The sequence below is a fragment of the Pseudorca crassidens genome, chromosome 1 (assembly GCF_039906515.1).
Source record: "Pseudorca crassidens isolate mPseCra1 chromosome 1, mPseCra1.hap1, whole genome shotgun sequence".
NCBI classification, from domain to species: Eukaryota; Metazoa; Chordata; class Mammalia; order Artiodactyla; family Delphinidae; genus Pseudorca; species Pseudorca crassidens.
The window spans coordinates 74113456-74132540 of NC_090296.1; the positions used below are offsets into that span (position 1 = coordinate 74113456).

Below are 19085 nucleotides of genomic sequence, written 5' to 3' on the forward strand. Positions count from 1 at the left end.
CCAAGACTGTGATTCCCTTATGCTCTCCCCATCCCCACACCTCTCCTGAGCTCTGTCAAGGACATGAAGAACTCTTCCACTGGCCCCAAGTAGTGGGGTGCATTACCCTGCACATTTCCTTCCAGGAAGCAAAGACTTTGTTTTGGGTTGGGGAGGGTGAGGCGACCTTTTTATATAGTGGGAAACGAAGCGGCCGCTTTAAGAGGAGCGCGTGGGTTTGGGGCTGGTGTGTCGGGTCGCACGTGATAGGGGTCTCGCTGGCGCTTGTTGATGATGTCACCGCGGTGCCCCAAGGAGGGATTGGCCGAGGCTGGTCTCGGAGTGATGAGCCCAGCACCTCCCGGGAGCAAGGCGGAAGCGTACGGGACGCCGTAGGGCGGAGGCGGGAGAGGCTAGGGTCGCGATGAGTGGGCTCGGCCGGCTCTTCGGGAGGGGTGAGCCCGGCCGAGACTGGTCCCTGGGAGGTGCTGGCCGCAGGGGGCGGGGGGGGAGCCGGGAGACGCTGTCCTGAAAACGCTGGTGGTCCAGCAAGGCCTTTTCCCGGGCCAGGAGGCGCCGCCTTGTCAGGGCGCCTGGCTCCAGCTGCCTTCCTTCCTTCCCTTGGAGCGAAGAGCTCGAGGCCCGGGAGGGGGTGCGAGTGGTGAGCGTGGCAGCTGCGCTGGCTCCCGCCGTTAAGGCCTGGGGGACAAGTTGCTGCCTGTCGGCATTCAGTCCTTTCCAAAACACTGGTGCTTCCTTTATGCTGGGCCAGAGGCAATCTGAGGTGACCCAAGAAAGGTACCCCTCGTGAGCTCCTCTGTGGTGCGGGAAGACAAGCAAAGTCTGGCATTTACAGCGTAGTGTGGCGACTCCGTGATGGAGAGTTTCCTAAACAAGCAAAATCTGGCATTTACAGCGTAGTGTGGCGACTCTGTGATGGAGATTTACCTAAAAGCCAGGGGTGCGCGGAAGAAGCAGGCACGGCGGGTGGTGATCCAGAAGGCTAGAAGTATGCCAGATGGGGGGGTTGAGGTTCTCCAGGAAGAGGTAACTGTGCAAAACAGAGGCAGGAAAAAGTATGGTATATTTAGGGAAAAGGAGTTCTGGCTGCCCCGTGAGTGTGTGTGTGGGCGCGCACACGCGCTGAAGGAAGAGGAAAGTGTGGATGGAGAGGTAAACGGGGGCCAGATCATGAAGGACCCTGTGTGTCTTAAAGTTCTTTGGATTTTATCCTGTAGGCAGTGGAGAGTATGGAAGGATATTAAGCAGGCTAGGGCCTTCAGATTTTTTTTTTTTTTAATAAGTCTGTTAGAAGTGCAGAAGATGAAGGGAGAAATTGAGATCAGATTTTTTTTTCTCTAGCCTCCCTACTTCATTCAGTTTGATCCTGTGGAATCAGGACCTTGAGTATCTCCTAGGATAGCAAGTGGAACAGTAATTATAAAAAGTGATTGAACTCTGGTGGGGAACACGGTAATGAGGAGGTTATGCATGTGTGAGTGCAGGTGGTATATGGGAAGTCTTTGTACCTTCCACTCACTCAGTTTGCTGTGAACCCAAAACTGCTCTAAAAAAATAAATTCTATTAAAAAAAACAACTGGAAATGACTTGAAAGGTAACTAGGAATAGCAAAAGAATATTGGCTTTGGAAATCATACTGTCACATTTCAATTCCTTTGCAGTCTCTTACTATAGTAATTGTGATTTTAGACCAAAATGTTAACCTCTTTATGCCTGTTTTCACATTCGTAGAGACAGTACATTCATCGTAGAAAGTTGTTTGGGGATTAACAATAACACGGTCAAGTGCCTAGCACTACTATGCACTCAATAATCGGTGACTAATATTTTTCCTTTACACAATGTGGGCTGCTCCATTGGACTCCAGAGAAGAAGGAGAGGGGGCCAACCCCTGAAGACGCAATACAGAAACTGAAGGAGACGGAGAAGATATTGATCAAGAAACAGGAATTTCTGGAGCAGAAGATAGAACAGGAGCTACAAACTGCCAAGAAGCATGGGACGAAGAATAAGAGAGGTAATGGGGGAGGGACAGGCACCACCGGGGAGGGCCCGGGGGCGGGGGGGAAAGCAAGAGCTTCTGGCTCTGATGTTCAGGGTGTGGGCTGGATCAGCCGCCCTACAGGCTTTGCGGAGGAAGAAAAGGTTGGAACAGCAGCTGGCACAAACGGACGGGACATTATCCACCCTGGAGTTTCAGCGTGAGGCCATTGAGAATGCCACCACCAATGCAGAAGTGCTTCGTACCATGGACCTTGCTGCCCAAGGCATGAAGAAGGCCTACCAGGACATGTGGGTACGGGGGGAGGGGAGGAGGGGGCCCCGGCACTGGGGAGAGTAGCTTGATGTTGTACTGTGAATCTTAAAACCTCTCCAGATGTGAATTTACAGTAGAGTTGCCTGTGATGGCTAGACCCCTATCAGCCTCCTTACTTATTGCAAGGTGATCTCTTTGCTGGCTGGGGCATTCTAGGGAGGAAAGATGATTTTCCTCTTTTTTGTGGTTTTTTTGGCTGTACTGCAAGGCTTGTGGGATCTTAGTTCCCGGACCAGGGATTGAACCCCGGGCCCTCCTCAGTGAAAACACCCAGTCCTAACCACTGGACTTCCAGGGAATTCCCAATTTTCCTCATTTTTAAAGATCCTTCAAAGAAGAGAGTGCAACCATTCCTCCCCAGTGCGTCTTCTTGCCATTTCTTAGCCCAGATTTGCCTCTTTACACTTTTCCAGGGATCTCTTTTATCTAGTACATGGATTTGTCAGTCTGAAGCCACAGGCAGGAGGGTCTTCATTCATGTGAGATGAAAAAGTCAGGGTTGTCACCTGATTTCTGGGCTGTGTATCTTGTTTTCAGGGACATTGACAAGGTGGATGAACTGATGGCTGACATCACAGAACAACAGGAGGTGGCCCAGCAGATCTCAGATGCCATTTCTCGACCTGTGGGATTTGGAGATGATGTGGATGAGGTGATTGGGAGTGAGGGGTCAAGGAATATTGGAGAAGGCATGGGACCAGCCAGAAGGAATGCCTAAGAGAACTGTGGGACAGGTTTGGGGGAAACTCCAAAAGTGGTATGTTTCTGGAAGTAGAATTTTCCTTTGTCTTGTGCGATCCTGTCATCCCATATCCAGGATGAACTGTTGGAGGAGCTAGAGGAGCTGGAGCAGGAGGAATTGGCCCGAGAGTTGTTACATGTGGGCAACAAGGAGGAGGAACCCCCAGTCACACTGCCCAGTGTACCGTCTACACATCTTCCAGCAGGGCCAGGTACCCAGGGCTGTTCTGTCATCTCAGGGACTTGAGAGGGTGGGATAGATATGGGGAAAAATTATTCCTCATCCATCCTGCCTGAAAGGATCTAGGCAGAGAGGGTTGCTGCTACAGTTGCACAGGTTGTTGACTGCATAAGGGCACCTGGCTGAAGGGGAATGAGGACTGAAGTCAGGCCTGTGCTTCACTCAGCAAACTGTGTCCCCTGGTTTAGGGCTGCAAATGCCTGGAGAAAGAGGCAGCTTCTTCTGATTTGCCCAAAGGTGCTGTGGGAATTAGCAGCAGCCCAGCAAGCAAGACCATACCCTTAGGTTCTTTGCTGGGAGAGAGCGTTCCGCAGGCTCTGAGTGTTATAGGAGGGGATGGTTGGAAGTTGCTGAGGCCTTAACACTTCTTTCTTTCTCTGGGTATCCTTATCCCCAAAGCTCCCAAAACGGATGAAGATGAAGAAGCACTAAAGCAGTTGGCTGAGTGGGTGTCCTGATGAGTCTGGGCTTGTCTACCTGACGCTGCCTTCATTGTTCTCTTTTCCTTAAGTGCCAAGTGCTAAGCTAAAGGAACATGGCCTTGTTGGGAGGTCCTGCTGAGAGTGGTAGTGTGACCCTGCCTGAGAAAAGGGTCTGTCGCCCTCCCATCTCAGGCTCAACCCTGAAGAAGGATCTTGGTGCAGGAGGAACCCCTGGGCTCCCTTTAATAGCAGTTACAGTGCCCTCGTTCGCAATAAAATTGGGCGGATGGAACCCTAGTGCTTATACTGCCCTGTCTACAACTGAAACTCGTCTCTTGGTCCTTGGAGCTTTGTTTCAAGAAATGAGTAGTAATGAGAGTAATGAAGGGGAGTTGGAGCATAGGAGAAATGGGAACTTCCATTATCTCAGCCTACTATGTTCCAGGCAGATACTGTTCCATCTCTCAGGCTGGTGTGTCCTAGAGCTGCCTGGTGCTGAGGGTGAGGAAACTGCCATCTGTTATTTATCCTAGAACCGTGTGGAGCTGTCCCTGAGCCTTCCCTCATTGCTTTCACCCAGTTGTGTCTCTGCCGAGAGAGCCCCGTGACTCACCAGCTGTCCCCTTACAAAGCCCACTTTCAAGGGTAGGAAAGGAGACGTACGGGGATAAGGGGTCAATAGGTTTCCTTTCTCCGGAACGCATAGTTCATAGGCTTGGTTTGAACTGTCACTTCAACGTGTAGGAGCAATGATGAGGGACCATGATTCACCAGAATTGTTTCAGTAGTGGGTAAGGTGGCATTTGGAGGAGGAAGGAACCAAGATATTACATACCTCCTGATACCCATGTCTAAAAGAATGAACAGTGCCGTCCCCTTGGACTGTAGACAGGCAGAGCTGTGACCAAACCGAGCAATCAAGGTAGAGCAACCTCTACCCCACTATTTGAACATTTAGAGTGCATAGAGATAGACAAAACTGAGCATGTACTCAGCCAGAATAATGAAGCTTCCCCAAAGCAGGTGTTCCTCTGAGCACGCCCAACCCACTTCCCTATGAGCCACATATGCGCTACACTGTAAATTATAATGTTGACTTGACCAGTGTCACGATGACTGGTTACAAGCTCTGGGCAGAAACACCTCTCACCCTCAGCAGTGTTTGCTGCTAAGGTTCCCCTGGGGGAAGACTGTGACTCTAGCTGATGGAACTAAAACAGAATTAGATTTATTTTTGGTGGGAAAGATTTTTAGCCCAAGACCCTCCTGCTTTGCTCCTCTTTCAACCCCCTCCTCCTTCCGCCGTTTTCAGGTACTGATTTCCAAGGATTGGTGACGATTGGTGCCGGGGGGCTGGCACATGGCCTCAAGCAGCCTGATCTCATGGGTGGGTTGCTCAGGCTGGAACTTGAGCACCCAGGGATCCTTGATGATGTCCAGGATGGTGGCACGCTTGGTGGCTTGGCATAGTGTCTGGAGGACCAGGTTCTAGGGCAGGGGAGAGAGAGGTCTTGGCTGAGCTGGCCCGCATTGTGCCACACAATGAGCAGCTGGACCTAAGAAAGTAGCAGGATCACACCACTCTGGTGAAAGGGAGTGCGGCCCTGACTTTACCCTTAAAAGCCTCCTGTCTGCTCAGAAAGCCAACACCTTGAGGGGAAGGAAAGGAAGGGTTCCTTGGGGGAAATCCTTGCAGAATCCCCTTCTGGCCTAAAGAGATAGAGACTAAAACCTGCTTATCACTCACATCCCAGGTGCAAGCCCAGAGGTTGGCCCTTTAAGCCCTCCCCACTATTCTAGGGCAGGGCAAGGGTGTGGAATGGCCCTGGTATCGGGGGGAGGCTTCCCTGGGGTTGGGAGGTCTAAGTTGAGTATTCCCTCTCTGCAGGTCACCCCTGAGGCCTCAGCCCTCCTGGGGGAGCCAGCACCTTGCACTCCTGGGAGATGGCATAGTTAGGTGGAAAAGTGACCTCCTTCTGAGTCTCTCTCAGCAGTTTCTTGAGATTGGTGTCATCGAAGGGCAGACGGGCAACTACTAGCGTGTAGAGGATGACGCCCATGCTCCAGATGTCAGACAGGAAAGGGTTGTAGGGCAGGCCTAGCAAGACCTCCGGGCAGGCATAAGCAAAGCTGCCACAGTAGGTCTGGCTGAGGTGGCTAAAGCAGTTCCCTTGGCGGTAGGAAGGGCTACTCCGCACAGACTGGCTAGAAGGCACCATCTTGGCGAAGCCAAAGTCCGATATCTTCACGTTCTTCCACTTGTCCAGCAACAGGTTCTCCAACTTTAAGTCCCTACCAGCAGCAGAAAGGCTGGGGGTCAGGAGAGGGCTTAGTGTTAGACTGGGAGCTGAAGGGCCAGGGGTCAGAGGCTAGAGATAAGGAAAGGCAAAGAGGGAGAGAGATGCCATTATGAGGACACAGGGCAGAGAGGAAGGAAGGTCATGGAGTTGTGAGCAGAGCCCAGAGGGAAGAGAGGATGGTACCTGAGGATCACTAGGAGCTCACCATCACTTTTCATAAAGTGCTCTGCTCACAGTGGGTACTTAACAAATGTTCTTGACCGGATGATTAAAATAAAGTGGATGAATAGGCCTAGATACTGAGGAGGGAGGTCAAGGGAAGAAAAAAGAGGGTAGAACATGGAAGACGTGCATAAAACCCCCTTGGGAGCCCAAAGGCCTCAGTCTGGGTGGCAGCGCCCTCACCGGTGCACGATGCCCTTGCTGTGCAGGTAGGCGATGCCCAGGGTCATCTGGGAGAACCACTTGCCAGCAAGGGGCTCAGAGCAGGCCCCATAGTGCTGGATCCACTCAAGGACGTCACCACCCTGAACCAGCTCCAGAATAACGTACACTCGGGATGTGGTCTCGATGGCCTGATAGAAGTTGATGAGATACTTGTGCCGCAGGACCTTCATTACCTGGCCCCAGGAGAGGGACCCATCAAACCCAGGCAGGGAGCACCCTGGCTGCGCTCCCAGCCTTCTCCTACTCTCCCACTGCTACTTTCCTAGAACTTTGCAACAGAATCAAACCCCAGAGGGCTGGTGGCCTGTGGACAAACCCTATGCTTTGCACTTTTTACTTTTTGAGGGTCTGGAGGTGAGGTGGAAAGAAGCTGAATTTACATCAAGTAATTTTCCTAGCTGCCTAGTGAGTCATTCAGTTGTGGTATACGGGTTTCTGGCTCCACCCCCTCCTAACCATACCCCTTTTGAGAAGCCTTAAGCAGCTTGGTACCAGCTCCCTCTTCTAGCCCCTTTCCAACCTGTATCTCACGGGGCAAGAACTTGTTAAGATAGTCCTCAGAGGCCTTCTTCTTTGAGATGATCTTGACAGCCACCATGACTTTCTGCTTTGTGTAGTAAGCCTCATACACCGTCCCGTAGGAGCCATGGCCAATGACTTTGCCCACTTCATAACCATATTCCTCCATGACAGAGCGGTAGGCCGAGGTGGATGGTGCTCCCAAGGTGTCTCCCTTCCCCATGGTGTTGGGCTTGCTGAGAGCAGGGAGCTTTGCTACTTAAAAGCCTCCTGTCTGCTCAGAAAGCCAACACCTTGAGCCGCTGAAGGCTAGGGTACCAAAGTGAAGTTAGTCTCCCAAAGCTTGCCTATGTAGTCATACAAGTCTGGGATGCTGGGCTCAGCTCTCCACTAGGAGCTTGGAGAGGGAAGAAGGGAAAAGCAGTTCTTTTTGTCTCCACTGGCTGTTGTTACTTCTTTCTCCTCTTGGTTACGGAACTCCCCAAGGTCCTGTGTTCCGCACACATCATAATCCACCTTCTATCCACCACTGGCCACAAGGCTTGAGAAGGAAATGCAGTTTGGAACATATTCATTGCTGGAGGTACCTTTATAATTTGGTGAGACTCGCTCCGTGGATCTGGTCCTTTCAACCAATCATGTTTATTGAGCACCTGCTATGTGCCAGGCAGTGTACGGAGTCCTGGGAGAAAATAACCAATAAGGCGAAGAGAGCCTCTGCTAGCGTTTATAATCCAGCATGAGAAACACCTGAGTGTCAGAATATCACAGAGAATCGCAAGGTATTGTAGAAGCGTGTTCTAAGGAATCTAACTTTAAAATGTATTCTTTTTTGGGGGGGGGTGGTGGTGGCTTAAAATAACAATCTTTTTTTTTTTTGAACAAGTTGAGCTGGACTCAGTTGGGTAATTCAGCTGGTGGCATCATCTCAGCTGGCTGGTTTGTTTCGGCGTATGATCTCATTATTCAGTAGAGTAGCCCAAGTTCCCTCACACAGTTTGCACTGAATTTCAAGAGAAAAAAAGACAAGCTGCATGACCAATGGAGGCCTAGGCTCCAGAATCACAAACCATCACTTCCATACCTTGATATGCATAAAGACGGTTACAAAGATCACTCGGATTTATGAGGTGGGGATGGAGACTCCTCTTAACCTTGAAATGCATTCTTTTTTTAAAATATTTATTTTGGCTGCACTGGGTCTTAGTTGCGGCACGTGGGATCTTTAGTTGCGGCACGTGGGATCTTTAGTTGCGGCATGCATGTGGGCTCTAAGTTCCCCGACCAGGGATTGAACCCTGGCCCCCTGCATTGGGAGCGTGGAGTTCTACCCACCAGACCACCGGGGAAGTCCCCTTGAAATGCATTCTTATCTTGCCTTCCATGACCCTGAACTCTACAGTTTTCCTTCCATCCCTCTACCCATTTCTCAGGTTCCACTGGAGCCTCCCCCACCATCCACCCCTTAATCACACCCCGAGGGTTCTATTATAGGCCTTATTTCCTCAGACCTTTCTGTCCTCCCTAAGAATCTCATCGAGACCCTTCATTTCTTAACTCCAGCAAGCCTTCTGCTCCCCTCCCCTCAGTGTGTTCACCCTGAAGTCCAGGGAGTAAATCTGATTTTATTCCCATAACAATTCAGTGCCTCCCCATTCTCCTTAAGATCAAGTCCAGATTCTTTTATGTGGCTTCAAATTTGACCCTGCTTACCTCCTCGATTTTTTCTTGTAACATACATGCAATGCTCTGGCCAAACAATTGCTTTTCCTTCATTGTTCCCTCTGTTCTGGCAAACTCCTACTCTCCTTCAGGACTTAGCTGATGATCTGTTTTAAGGAAGCCTTTACTGACTGTTCAGGCCCAAATTAGATGGTCCTCCCTCCTGGGTGCTCCCACAGCTCCAATACTTTCTCTAACATGGTGTCTGTTTTTCTTGCTTGCATCTCCCACTAGGCTGTAAGGGAGGTCAGCTGATGAGAGAAGGGATATGAAGTCAAAGACTTGAGAAGAAAGGCTTGTGGAGAATGGGAGAGAGCTGATTTGGAAAATGAGCATTATTGGCAGCACTGAGGGCCCAAATGAGATTGGAAAACACAACTTATGGACACACAATCTTAACATATCATAGTGTTAAGATTATTTTAGCATTCTGGATATAGGTGCTTGAATATTAACAGACATATTGACCCAAGATTAAGGTTTCACTTAGCAGCTGCCATGAAAGAATGGGAGAGAGGCATCAAGAACACAGGCAAGAATGTGGCTAAAATGATGGAATGCAGAATCTAAGCTGCTTGGGTTAGGAAGACAAGCTAGAAAAAGGCCAAAGGATAGGGGGAGGGGTTGCAGGTCTCAGTGAAATGGAACAAGTTTGGTGGGAAAGACAGAGGACAAGAGGTTGTGTCAGAGGGGTTATATAACTGGATTTAAGATGGGGGGAGGGGGTGGCACACAGAGGAAATAACAAAGGAAGAATCAGAGTTATCTTCCATCCTCCAAAACGAAACAGAAACTCCAACATTATGCCATAGGCTACTGGTAAATTCCTATTTATTGACAGGCTGATCCTGCTGGCAGGGTGGTTCCAAAGTCCTGTTGGAAGCCAGATCTACATCCTCAGTCTATCAAGATGAACAACTGTCCAGGGCACACAGTGGTAAGGAGGCCCACCCAGCCCCGCCTATCTTCTGCTGCCCTGGATAGGCAGCTTGGTGGCACCTCTGTTCTCATCACGTACAGCAGATAAACCAGTTCATTCAAGGAATGTGTATTAAGCTGCCTACTGTATACAAAAGCACTGCTAGGCTCTGAGGATACCAAGATGGATAAATTATAATCCTCCTGTGAGGAGTTAGCAATTAGCAAGGGAGACAGACACGTAAGAAGTTAAAATAACAGTACGGTGAGATAAAGTTCTGTAAACAAAGCCTGTAAGGAAATGTTAAGGGAAGGCTTTATAGAGAAGGTGGCATTTGCACTGTTCAAAAGAAGTCTCCAGGCAGGTTAAGTAGGGAATGGTAGATTGAACAGTCTAGGCAGAAGGAACCATATATGAAGCTTGCAAGCTTGAGAAAATATGACACTCAAGATTTCAATTTAAATATACAAGATAGGGTTCCAGAGGGGAATGTACCTGGAGAAGTAATTTAAATGCAGGTCTGAGAGGCCTAATATGCCAAGCTTTTTTTGACTCTGTCCTAGGCACTCATGGTTAAATTTTGCTGTGCATCAAAGTCAGAGCTTGTTAAAAAAATACTGATGCCCAGTCACCTCCTTCCCCAAGATCCGGATTTGGTGGAACTCAGGTATCTATGTTATTTTTTATAAATTTATTTATTTTTATTTTTGGCTGCGCTGGGTCTTTGTTGCTGTGTGCTGGCTTTCTGTAGTTGCGGCGAGTGGGGGCTACTCTTTCTTGCGGTGTGTGGGCTTCTCACTGCGGTGGCTTCTCTTGTTGCAGAGCATAGGCTCTAGGCACGCGGGCTCAGTAGTTGTGGCGCACGGGCTTAGTTGCTCCGTGGCATGTGGGATCTTCCTGGGCCAGGGCTCGAACTCATGTCCCCTGCATTGGCAGGCAGATTCTTAACCACTGTGGCACCAGGGAAGTCCCGGTATCTATGTTTTTAATCAGTTTCCAGCTGAATCTGATGCACACCAATATTTGAGAACCACTGTTGCAAACTAGTGAATTTAATGAAACGAAACAGACTCACAGATACAGGGAACAAACTAGTGGTTACCAGTGAGAAGGGCGAGGGGGCAATATAGGGGTGGAGGAGTGGGAGTACAAACTATTGGGAGTAAGGTGGGCTCAAGGATGTATTGCACAACACGGGGAATATAGCCAATATTTTGTAATAACTGTAAATGGAAAGTTACCTTTAAAAATTTTTTTAGGGCTTCCCTGGTGGCACAGTGGTTAAGAATCCGCCTGCCAATGCAGGGGATACAGGTTCGAGCCCTGCTCTGGGAAGATCCCACATGCCGCAGAGCAACTAAGCCTGTGCGCCACAGCTGCTGAGCCTGCGCTGTAGAACCCACGTGCCACAACTACTGAAGCCCGCGCACCTGGAGCCTATGCTCCGCACCAAAGGAAGCCGCCACAATGAGAAGCCCACGCACCACAACAAAGAGTGGCCCCCGCTCGCCACAACTGGAGAGGGCCAGCGCACAGCAACAAAAGACCCAACTCAGCCAAAAATAAATAGATAAATAAATAAAATATTAAAAAAAATTTTTTTTTAAGAAAAGAACCACTGTTGCAGGAAATAGGACATCTTTAAGACTAAAGAAAGAAAAAATCCTTGCAGCAGCAGTATGGAAAATGGATCCAAGGGGAGAGATGACCAAGAGACTAGCAAGGTGGCTGTAATGATAATTTAGGTGAGGGGATGGGGCCTGAACCAAGGCAGCATGAAGGGCAATTTGGAAGATAATTCGAGAGAAAAGCAGAGGAGGCTTGGTGGCACTGATCTTATGGGGGCGGCTGTTAATTGTGAAGGAGGCCCAGGTTTAGAGACCAGGGGATTATCACTTTAAAAAGCCACTCTAAATTACTTTTCTAATTACAAAATTAATTGATTGTCTAAAAAACTCAACCCCCTACTTCCTGGATCCTCCTGCGGGGAGGAGGGCTGGGTCAGAGAGGGCAGAAGTGAGTAAATGAAGGGCTTTTCAAGCCAGAAACCGCTTGAGATTTTCCACTTTCTTTACGCGAGGAAAGGAAACCTTAAGTTGTTCCCAGGTGGCCAAAACGAAGTCATGGCCCCTGGGTCTGATCGCCAGAGGAATTTCCCTAATGGCAGATCCCTTGACAGGATAAACTTTTCCAGAATAATCTGCAATACAAAATTAAGAGATGCTCAAACACATATACAGAGATAAATAAAGAATAAAAACATAGAGACCGAAGCAAGCATGTCAAGGTTCTTTACCTGCAATTAACAACAAGCGTCAGGCGGCCCAGTTCACGGGGTAAAAGAGCAACTACCCGATCTCTTTGCGTGCCTCTGCACCAAACCTGGCCCAGGCTTGCCTATCGTCGGACACGGGACGGTCGCTATACGGTCAGGGAGGCCTCCAGTACAGTCTCGGTAAGATATTTTTATTTACGGCATTTGGTTTTTGGCGAGAGGCCATTCAGGACGGATGGCAGAGCAGCAGTGAGGTGAGATCCGATTCTAGGACGCTCGTATGGGCTGTGTCCTCTGCTGTCGTACGACAGCGACGCCCAAAGCCTCACCCCCGCCCGGGTTGAGGACCTTGAGCCACCTCTCGGGGCTCAGCCTCAGCAGTCGGTGGCGAGTCCCATTGGTTCAGCCGGCAAGCGCTTCGGCCTCCGCTAGGTGTGGGAGCAGCCGCCGCCCGGGCTCCGCGTCCCGGGCAGTCACTGGGCGCGAGCAGCGGGCACTGCTCTTGGACGCCCAACCCAAACCTTCCCGGGGATAGGCGGCCGGACCCGCGGCAACGCTTATCCAAAAAGGGCGTTTGTGTCCTCGTAGCCAGGTCTCAACCGCAACCCCCACTGGAGAAACCTGGGAGCTTTGGAGCGGCCTCGGCCTGGGGGGAGTGGCCCCCTCCAAGCTCCAGGAAAGGAGCTTTCCGCCGGGCTGAGGTCCCCTCGGGTGAAGGCGGAAGAGGGAAGACTGACGTGTCCTGAGCTGCCCTCAGGTCGCCGGGAGGGCCCCCCACCCCGCTCCTTGCCGGGCGACGGGCTAGCCCGAGACTCGCGGGGTCTCCAGAGCTGGGCCGGGCCTCCAGCCGTAGAAAGGTTCCCCAAGGAAGCACTGAAGTGAGCCGGGCGCGATATTTTGCGGTGCGGCCGCAGCCACTGCGATCAGGCACCGCAGCGGCCAGCCCCGTGGAGGTCGGTTGTCAAGTCCTCTCCAGGCCCCCTGCTAGCGCGTCGCTCTGGGGGAGCCCCCGGCAGGAGCGCGAGGGCGGCTGCAGGGCAGCAGAGGCCGCTGGCGCCGCCTCGGCCAGCCCTTCCCGCGCGGAGAGCACCCCGGGGCTGCGGCGGGAAGGTGCCGGACGTGCGGGGCCGCGTGGCGTTGCCATGGAAACGGGCTGGGGCGCGCGGGGAGGTCCCGGGCAGGCGGGCTGCCGGAGGGGGGGACCCCAGGTTGGGAGGACTACATAGCAGAGGTGGAGGCCAGTGTTCGAGCTAGAGGGACATGGTGTGGTGTGGCGGCGGGGAGGTGGCCTCCTGAGGGAGGGTCGGAAAGGCCAAGGGGAGGAATTGGAGCCATTGGCTTCAGTTCAAAGAACCTGACCTGGGGAGTCATTCGATCCCTGGTTCCCATAACTGCAGGACTACCCCAAACAGGTTCCGCTGCCTTAAGGATGACAGTCCTAGGCCACCCTGGAAGTTGGAGCTGCCGGTGGTTGCCACTCCTGCTGCTGCTGTTGCTGGGCACAGGTCGAGATCCAGGGGTGGAAGGTGTGACACACTACAAGGCCGGCGACCCCGTCATTCTGTATGTCAACAAAGTGGGACCTTACCATAACCCTCAGGAGACTTACCACTACTATCAGCTTCCAGTCTGCTGTCCTGAGAAGATACGCCACAAAAGCCTTAGTCTGGGTGAAGTGCTGGATGGGGACCGGATGGCTGAGTCTTTGTACGAGATCCGCTTTCGGGAGAATGTGGAGAAGAGAATTCTGTGCCACATGCAGCTCAGTTCCGCACAGGTCAGCCTCTCCACACTGACTAGAACTTAGCCCTCCCTCCCAGGGCCTAATAATAGTGTCTTAGGTTTATGGTTTTCAAAGCACCTTTATGGAAATGATCTGATTTGATTCTAACTACAACCTCATGTGGCAGGCAGGGAGGGTAGTATTTATCATTTGCATTTGGTTGATGAAGAAACATACTTGTTCAGAAGTAACTTCTTCAAGACTACATGGATAATGGATTGCAGAGTTGACATTAGAGCCCAGGGCTCCTGACTCGAAGCTTCTCTGTAGGTAATAAGGTCCCAACTATCACACCTATGTAGTCATTTTTTGCCATTCCTACCTCTTGACTTTTTTAATTGGCTCCTTTACATGCTGCCTAATTTTCCCTATCATGCTTTTTTCTTCAGCAATTCCTATCTTAGGGCACTTTTCCTTAGTCTACTGCAGACCTTCCTACACCTCCCTCTCCTCCTAGGCCTTCATCCTGTCGAGTCATACTTGCTCATTTCAGAGAATCCCAACATAATACTAGGGTCTACCCAGTGGTTCTCAACAGGGGGCTTTTGTCTCTCAAGAGACATCTGGCAATGTCTAAAGACTTTTTATTTTTAATTAACTAATTTATTTATGTTTGGCTGTGTTGGGTCTTTGTTGCAGTGCACGGGCCTCTCATTGCGGTGGCTTCTCTTGTTGCGGAGCATGGGCTCTAGGCGCGCGGGCTTCAGTAGTTGTGGCACACGGGCTTAGTTGCTCCGCGGCATGTGGGATCTTCCCAGACCAGGGCTCAAACCCGTGTCCCCTGCATTGGCAGGCGGATTCTTAACCACTGCGCCACCAGGGATGTCCTCTGAAGATATTTTTGATTGTCACTACTGGGGAACGCTACTGACATCTAGTGAGAAGCAGCCAGGGACGGAGCATCTTACAATTCATAGGGCAGCCCCCTACAACAAAGCATTTTCCAGCTCAAAATGTCATTAGTGGGGCTGCCCTGGTGGCGCATGGTTGAGAATCCGCCTGCCAATGCAGGGGATACGGGTTTGAGCCCTGGTCCAGGAAGATCCCACAAGCCGCAGAGCAACTAAGCCCATGTGCCACAACTACTGAGCCCACGGGCCACAACTACTGAAGCCCGTGCGCCTAGAGCCCATGCTCCACAAAAGAAGCCACCGCAATGAGAAGCCCACGCACCACAACGAAGAGTAGCCCCTGCTCTCCGCAACTAGAGAAAGGCTGCGCACAGCAACGAAGACCCAGTGCAGCCAAAAATAAATAAATAAAATAATTTAAAAAAAAAACATATCATTAGTGCTGAAGTTGAAACCCTGCTCTAATACAATGCCTGGGGAGGCCTTGTCTGACTCCTAACTTGCTCTTTTTAGGTGGAACAGCTGCGCCAGGCCATTGAGGAACTATACTACTTTGAATTTGTGGTGGACGACTTGCCAATCCGTGGCTTTGTGGGCTACATGGAGGAGAGTGGCTTCCTGCCTCACAGCCACAAGATAGGACTCTGGACCCATTTGGACTTCCACCTAGAATTCCACGGAGATCGAATTATATTTGCCAATGTCTCAGTGCGGGACGTCAAGCCCCACAGTTTAGATGGGTTACGACCGGATGAGTTCCTAGGCCTCACCCACACCTACAGTGTGCGCTGGTCTGAGACTTCAGTCGAGCGTCGGAGTGACAGGCGCCGTGGTGACGATGGTGGTTTCTTTCCCCGAACACTGGAAATCCATTGGTTGTCCATCATTAATTCCATGGTGCTTGTGTTTTTACTGGTGGGTTTTGTGGCTGTCATTCTCATGCGTGTGCTTCGAAATGACCTGGCTCGGTACAACTTGGATGAAGAGACAACCTCTGGAGGTTCTGGTGATGACTTTGACCAAGGTGACAATGGCTGGAAAATTATCCATACAGATGTCTTCCGCTTCCCTCCATACCGTGGTCTGCTCTGTGCTGTGCTTGGTGTGGGTGCCCAGTTCCTGGCCCTTGGCACTGGTAAGGTGATAAAAATTAATTAGGGATTTCTCTCAAGGGGTAGAACTAAGTAGGTAGTTTGTTCAGAAAAAGATCTACAGATCTTCTCTTCTGTCCAAGGTGAGGGGGTGGAATGGCTCTAGCAAGGATGTGTATATTCTGTTGTGGGTTTTCTGGACAACAGAACTGGGGGATATTGTTTTGATGGAAGCCCTGGGTCTGGGAGAAAGGGGGCTGGCTGATTTCTATGAAATTGCCAGAAGAGGGATAGGTGAGACCTAACACAGGCTTTCCACTACCATGCTGCAGGCATTATTGTCATGGCGCTGCTGGGCATGTTCAATGTGCACCGTCACGGGGCTATTAACTCAGCAGCCATCTTGTTGTATGCCCTGACTTGCTGCATCTCTGGCTATGTGTCCAGCCACTTCTACCGGCAGATTGGAGGCGAGCGTTGGGTGTGGAACATCATTCTCACCACCAGTCTCTTCTCTGGTGAGGACTGCCCTTTCCGTGGTGGGCCAGTTTAGGAACTTAGAACACATCATGGAACCTGAGATAGAGTCAGAGTAGGGCTTTCAAGGGACTGAAAATAGGTAAAAGAAACACTAAGGAAACCATTCAAAAGACAAAAAGTGCATTTCTTTTTTTTTTTGCATAGTTAAATATTAAGCCCTTGAAATGTTTTAGGCAACGTGATAAGCACTTGACATGCCTTCATCTCATTTAATTGTCACACTGACTTCATGAAGTAGGTAATATTGTCCCCATTTTACAGATGAGGAAATTGAACTTCAGGCTGGTTAAGTAACTTGCCTGAGATTGTACTCCTAAAAAGCAGAGAATCAGGTTTCAGACCTAGGCAGTCAAACTCTAGAGCCTGTATTCTCAACCATTACACTGAAATAACACTCTTGAATTTATCTTTTGAGACTCCCTTTCTTTCCCCCCAAGTTTTTTTTTTTTTTGGCCACGCTGCACGGCATGTGGGATCCCACTTCCCTGATCAGGGATCGAACCTGCGCCCCCTGCATTGGAGGCGTGGTGTCTTAACCACTGGACCACCAGGGAAGTCCATCCCCAAGTTTTTTTTTTTTTTTTTTTGCGGTACGCGGGCCTCTCACTGCTGTGGCCTCTCCCGTTGCGGAGCACGGGCTCCGGACGCGCAGGCTCAGCGGCCATGGCTCACGGGCCCAGCTGCTCCGCGGCATGTGGGATCCTCCCGGACCGGGGCACGAACCCGTGTCCCCTGCATTGGCAGGCGGACTCTCAACCACTGCGCCACCAGGGAAGCCCCCCAAGCTTTTTTAATTTTGAAAGTGGGCCTCCCCACTCTAGCCTTTCAAGCCAGCTTGTCCTTTCAAAGGCAGTAGTAGTTTGCATTCTGAACCTCTTGTGTTTCCAACTGTTAAGTATCTGATTTCTGTTCTACCACATTTACATTTGAACCAGGGCTTTCTGAAAACAGAGCCTTAATTCAAAGGAATGTCTCATACTAGGAATCACCAGTGCCACAGCAGGACAGGCCCTTGGAGGCAGGTGGATTTGTGTCACTCTTAGATCATAATGTAACGGGCTTGCCTAGATCCTTAATGATAATGGGTAGGGGAGGGAGTGTTGGTAAGCTAAGGAACAAAGAACAACAAGACATGAAAGGGTGGAGTCAGCCTGGGAGCGGGATGTTTCACTCCTCACCCCTTTAGGTCCAGTCTGATTGGGTGCTCCCAGGGATGTAGCTCCTAGTGCTAACTCTCCCTCTGGGGCCCATCCCTGCAGTGCCTTTCTTCCTGACGTGGAGTGTGGTGAACTCCGTGCATTGGGCCAATGGTTCAACACAGGCTCTGCCAGCCACCACCATCCTGCTGCTTCTGACGGTTTGGCTGCTGGTGGGCTTTCCCCTCACTGTCATTGGAGGTATCTTCGGGAAGAACAACGCTAGCCCCTTTGATGCACCTTGTCGCACCAAGAACATAGCTCGGGAAATCCCACCCCAGCCCTGGTACAAGTCTTCTCTCGTCCACATGACTGTTGGAGGCTTCCTGCCTTTCAGGTATCCTCCCTTTATTCCATGGCCATCACTCTCAGGATCCTGACCTTAACTTTCCCCTTCCGTACTCACCCTGTACCGTAACCCATTGTCGCTGATAATCCCTGGTTCAGCTGTACCATTAAGAGATCACTAAATGGTTCCTCCTTTCTCCAACCAGGACTGAGCTTGAATCAGTTCAAATATGAGGGTGTCTCACTTGTGAAGCTCTCCAGAGACATTGCTCCTTTCACTGTCTTCCTAGTTTCTGACTTTGGCGACACAACGTGGGGCTTAAAACCCATTTGATTACTCATTCAATTTGTCAAGTACCTTTTAGTGCCAGACAAATACAGTGGAAAATAGACCAGACAAGATCCCTGCTCTCAACCTACCAAAGAAGATGTTCTTGAAATGAGAGCAGCTAATCATAGGTGGAAGAGTCCCCATCAAGCCAGGAACTCCAGTGCAGGGAGTAGAGAGGGCCCACTTTCCACAGTGGCCCAGTAACGTGGAGGGGTGGTGGCTGGAGTTTGGCCTGGCCACTGTGCTGGCAGTGCACAGCCCTTTAATGCTGTGTATCGTCTCTTCTCTTCACAGTGCCATCTCTGTGGAGCTGTACTACATCTTTGCCACAGTCTGGGGTCGGGAGCAGTACACTTTGTACGGCATCCTCTTCTTCGTCTTCGCCATCCTGCTGAGCGTGGGGGCTTGCATCTCCATCGCACTCACCTACTTCCAGTTGTCTGGGGAGGATTACCGCTGGTGGTGGCGATCTGTGCTGAGTGTTGGCTCCACTGGCCTCTTCATTTTCTTCTACTCAGTTTTCTACTATGCCCGGCGCTCCAACATGTCAGGGGTGGTACAGACAGTAGAGTTCTTTGGCTACTCCTTACTCACTGGATATGTCTTCTTCCTCATGCTGGGCACCATCTCCTTTTTTTCTTCCCTAAAGTTCATCCGTTATATCTATGTTAACCTCAAGATGGACTGAGTTTTGGGTGGCAAAACTATCACTCTTCTTTCCCTTTCTTCATGCCCTACTGATCTCTTACCAACATCTCTTCTGATTGAGTGACTGAGTTGTGTGATGGTTTTGTTGCCTTCCCCTTTGCCCTTTGGGCCTCCCTTCTCCAGAGAGGTCCCGGAAATTATAAGCCTCTATTATATAAGGAGTATATATTTGAACTTTTTAAGTTGCCTTTTTTTGGTCCTGATTTTTCTTTTTACAATACCAAAATAAAATTTATTAAGAAAAAGGGTCCTGTAGTTGGAGGGTTTGGTCTGGATATAGGAACTCGTGCCCTGCCGTTAAGGGCACTGTCCCCTAGGAAGGCGGGTCAACCGCGAAATGCACGGAACTCGGAACTCGAATTCTTCACGGAGCTGAGGAACTGTCGGCTAGCG

At 50.5% G+C, this 19085-nt stretch overlaps 3 protein-coding genes across 6 annotated transcripts; 2 read left to right on the forward strand and 1 right to left on the reverse strand.

Annotated features, from left to right (window-relative positions):
• The first annotated feature begins 29 nt into the window (after positions 1-29).
• Positions 30-4049, forward strand: CHMP4A (charged multivesicular body protein 4A). The gene is made up of 6 exons (XM_067739647.1): positions 30-434; positions 1869-2018; positions 2116-2293; positions 2856-2970; positions 3136-3271; positions 3700-4049. Exons 1-6 carry the CDS (start codon positions 404-406, stop codon positions 3756-3758), a joined length of 669 nt encoding a protein of 222 aa, XP_067595748.1. The 5' UTR covers positions 30-403; the 3' UTR covers positions 3759-4049.
• Positions 4050-4967: 918 nt separating this feature from the next.
• On the reverse strand, positions 4968-11913 carry TSSK4 (testis specific serine kinase 4). Its single transcript, XM_067739715.1, has 4 exons — positions 6990-11913; positions 6428-6642; positions 5651-6050; positions 4968-5210 (listed from the first exon to the last, which is right to left on the reverse strand). The coding sequence occupies exons 1-4, from the start codon at positions 7209-7211 to the stop codon at positions 5031-5033; spliced, it is 1017 nt and encodes a 338-aa protein (XP_067595816.1). The 5' UTR covers positions 7212-11913; the 3' UTR covers positions 4968-5030.
• A 32-nt stretch (positions 11914-11945) lies between these two features.
• Positions 11946-18937, forward strand: TM9SF1 (transmembrane 9 superfamily member 1). Of its 4 annotated transcripts, none has more exons than XM_067739447.1 (6): positions 11946-12084; positions 13317-13681; positions 15052-15673; positions 15962-16147; positions 17429-17702; positions 18279-18937. In XM_067739447.1, exons 2-6 carry the CDS (start codon positions 13334-13336, stop codon positions 18670-18672), a joined length of 1824 nt encoding a protein of 607 aa, XP_067595548.1. In that variant the 5' UTR covers positions 11946-12084; positions 13317-13333; the 3' UTR covers positions 18673-18937. The 4 variants fall into 4 exon arrangements, with proteins under 4 accessions (XP_067595548.1, XP_067595556.1, XP_067595533.1 ...); XM_067739455.1 differs by lacking the exon at positions 11946-12084 and adding an exon at positions 12717-12857; XM_067739432.1 differs by lacking the exon at positions 11946-12084 and adding an exon at positions 12866-13014.
• The last annotated feature ends 148 nt before the right edge of the window (positions 18938-19085 follow it).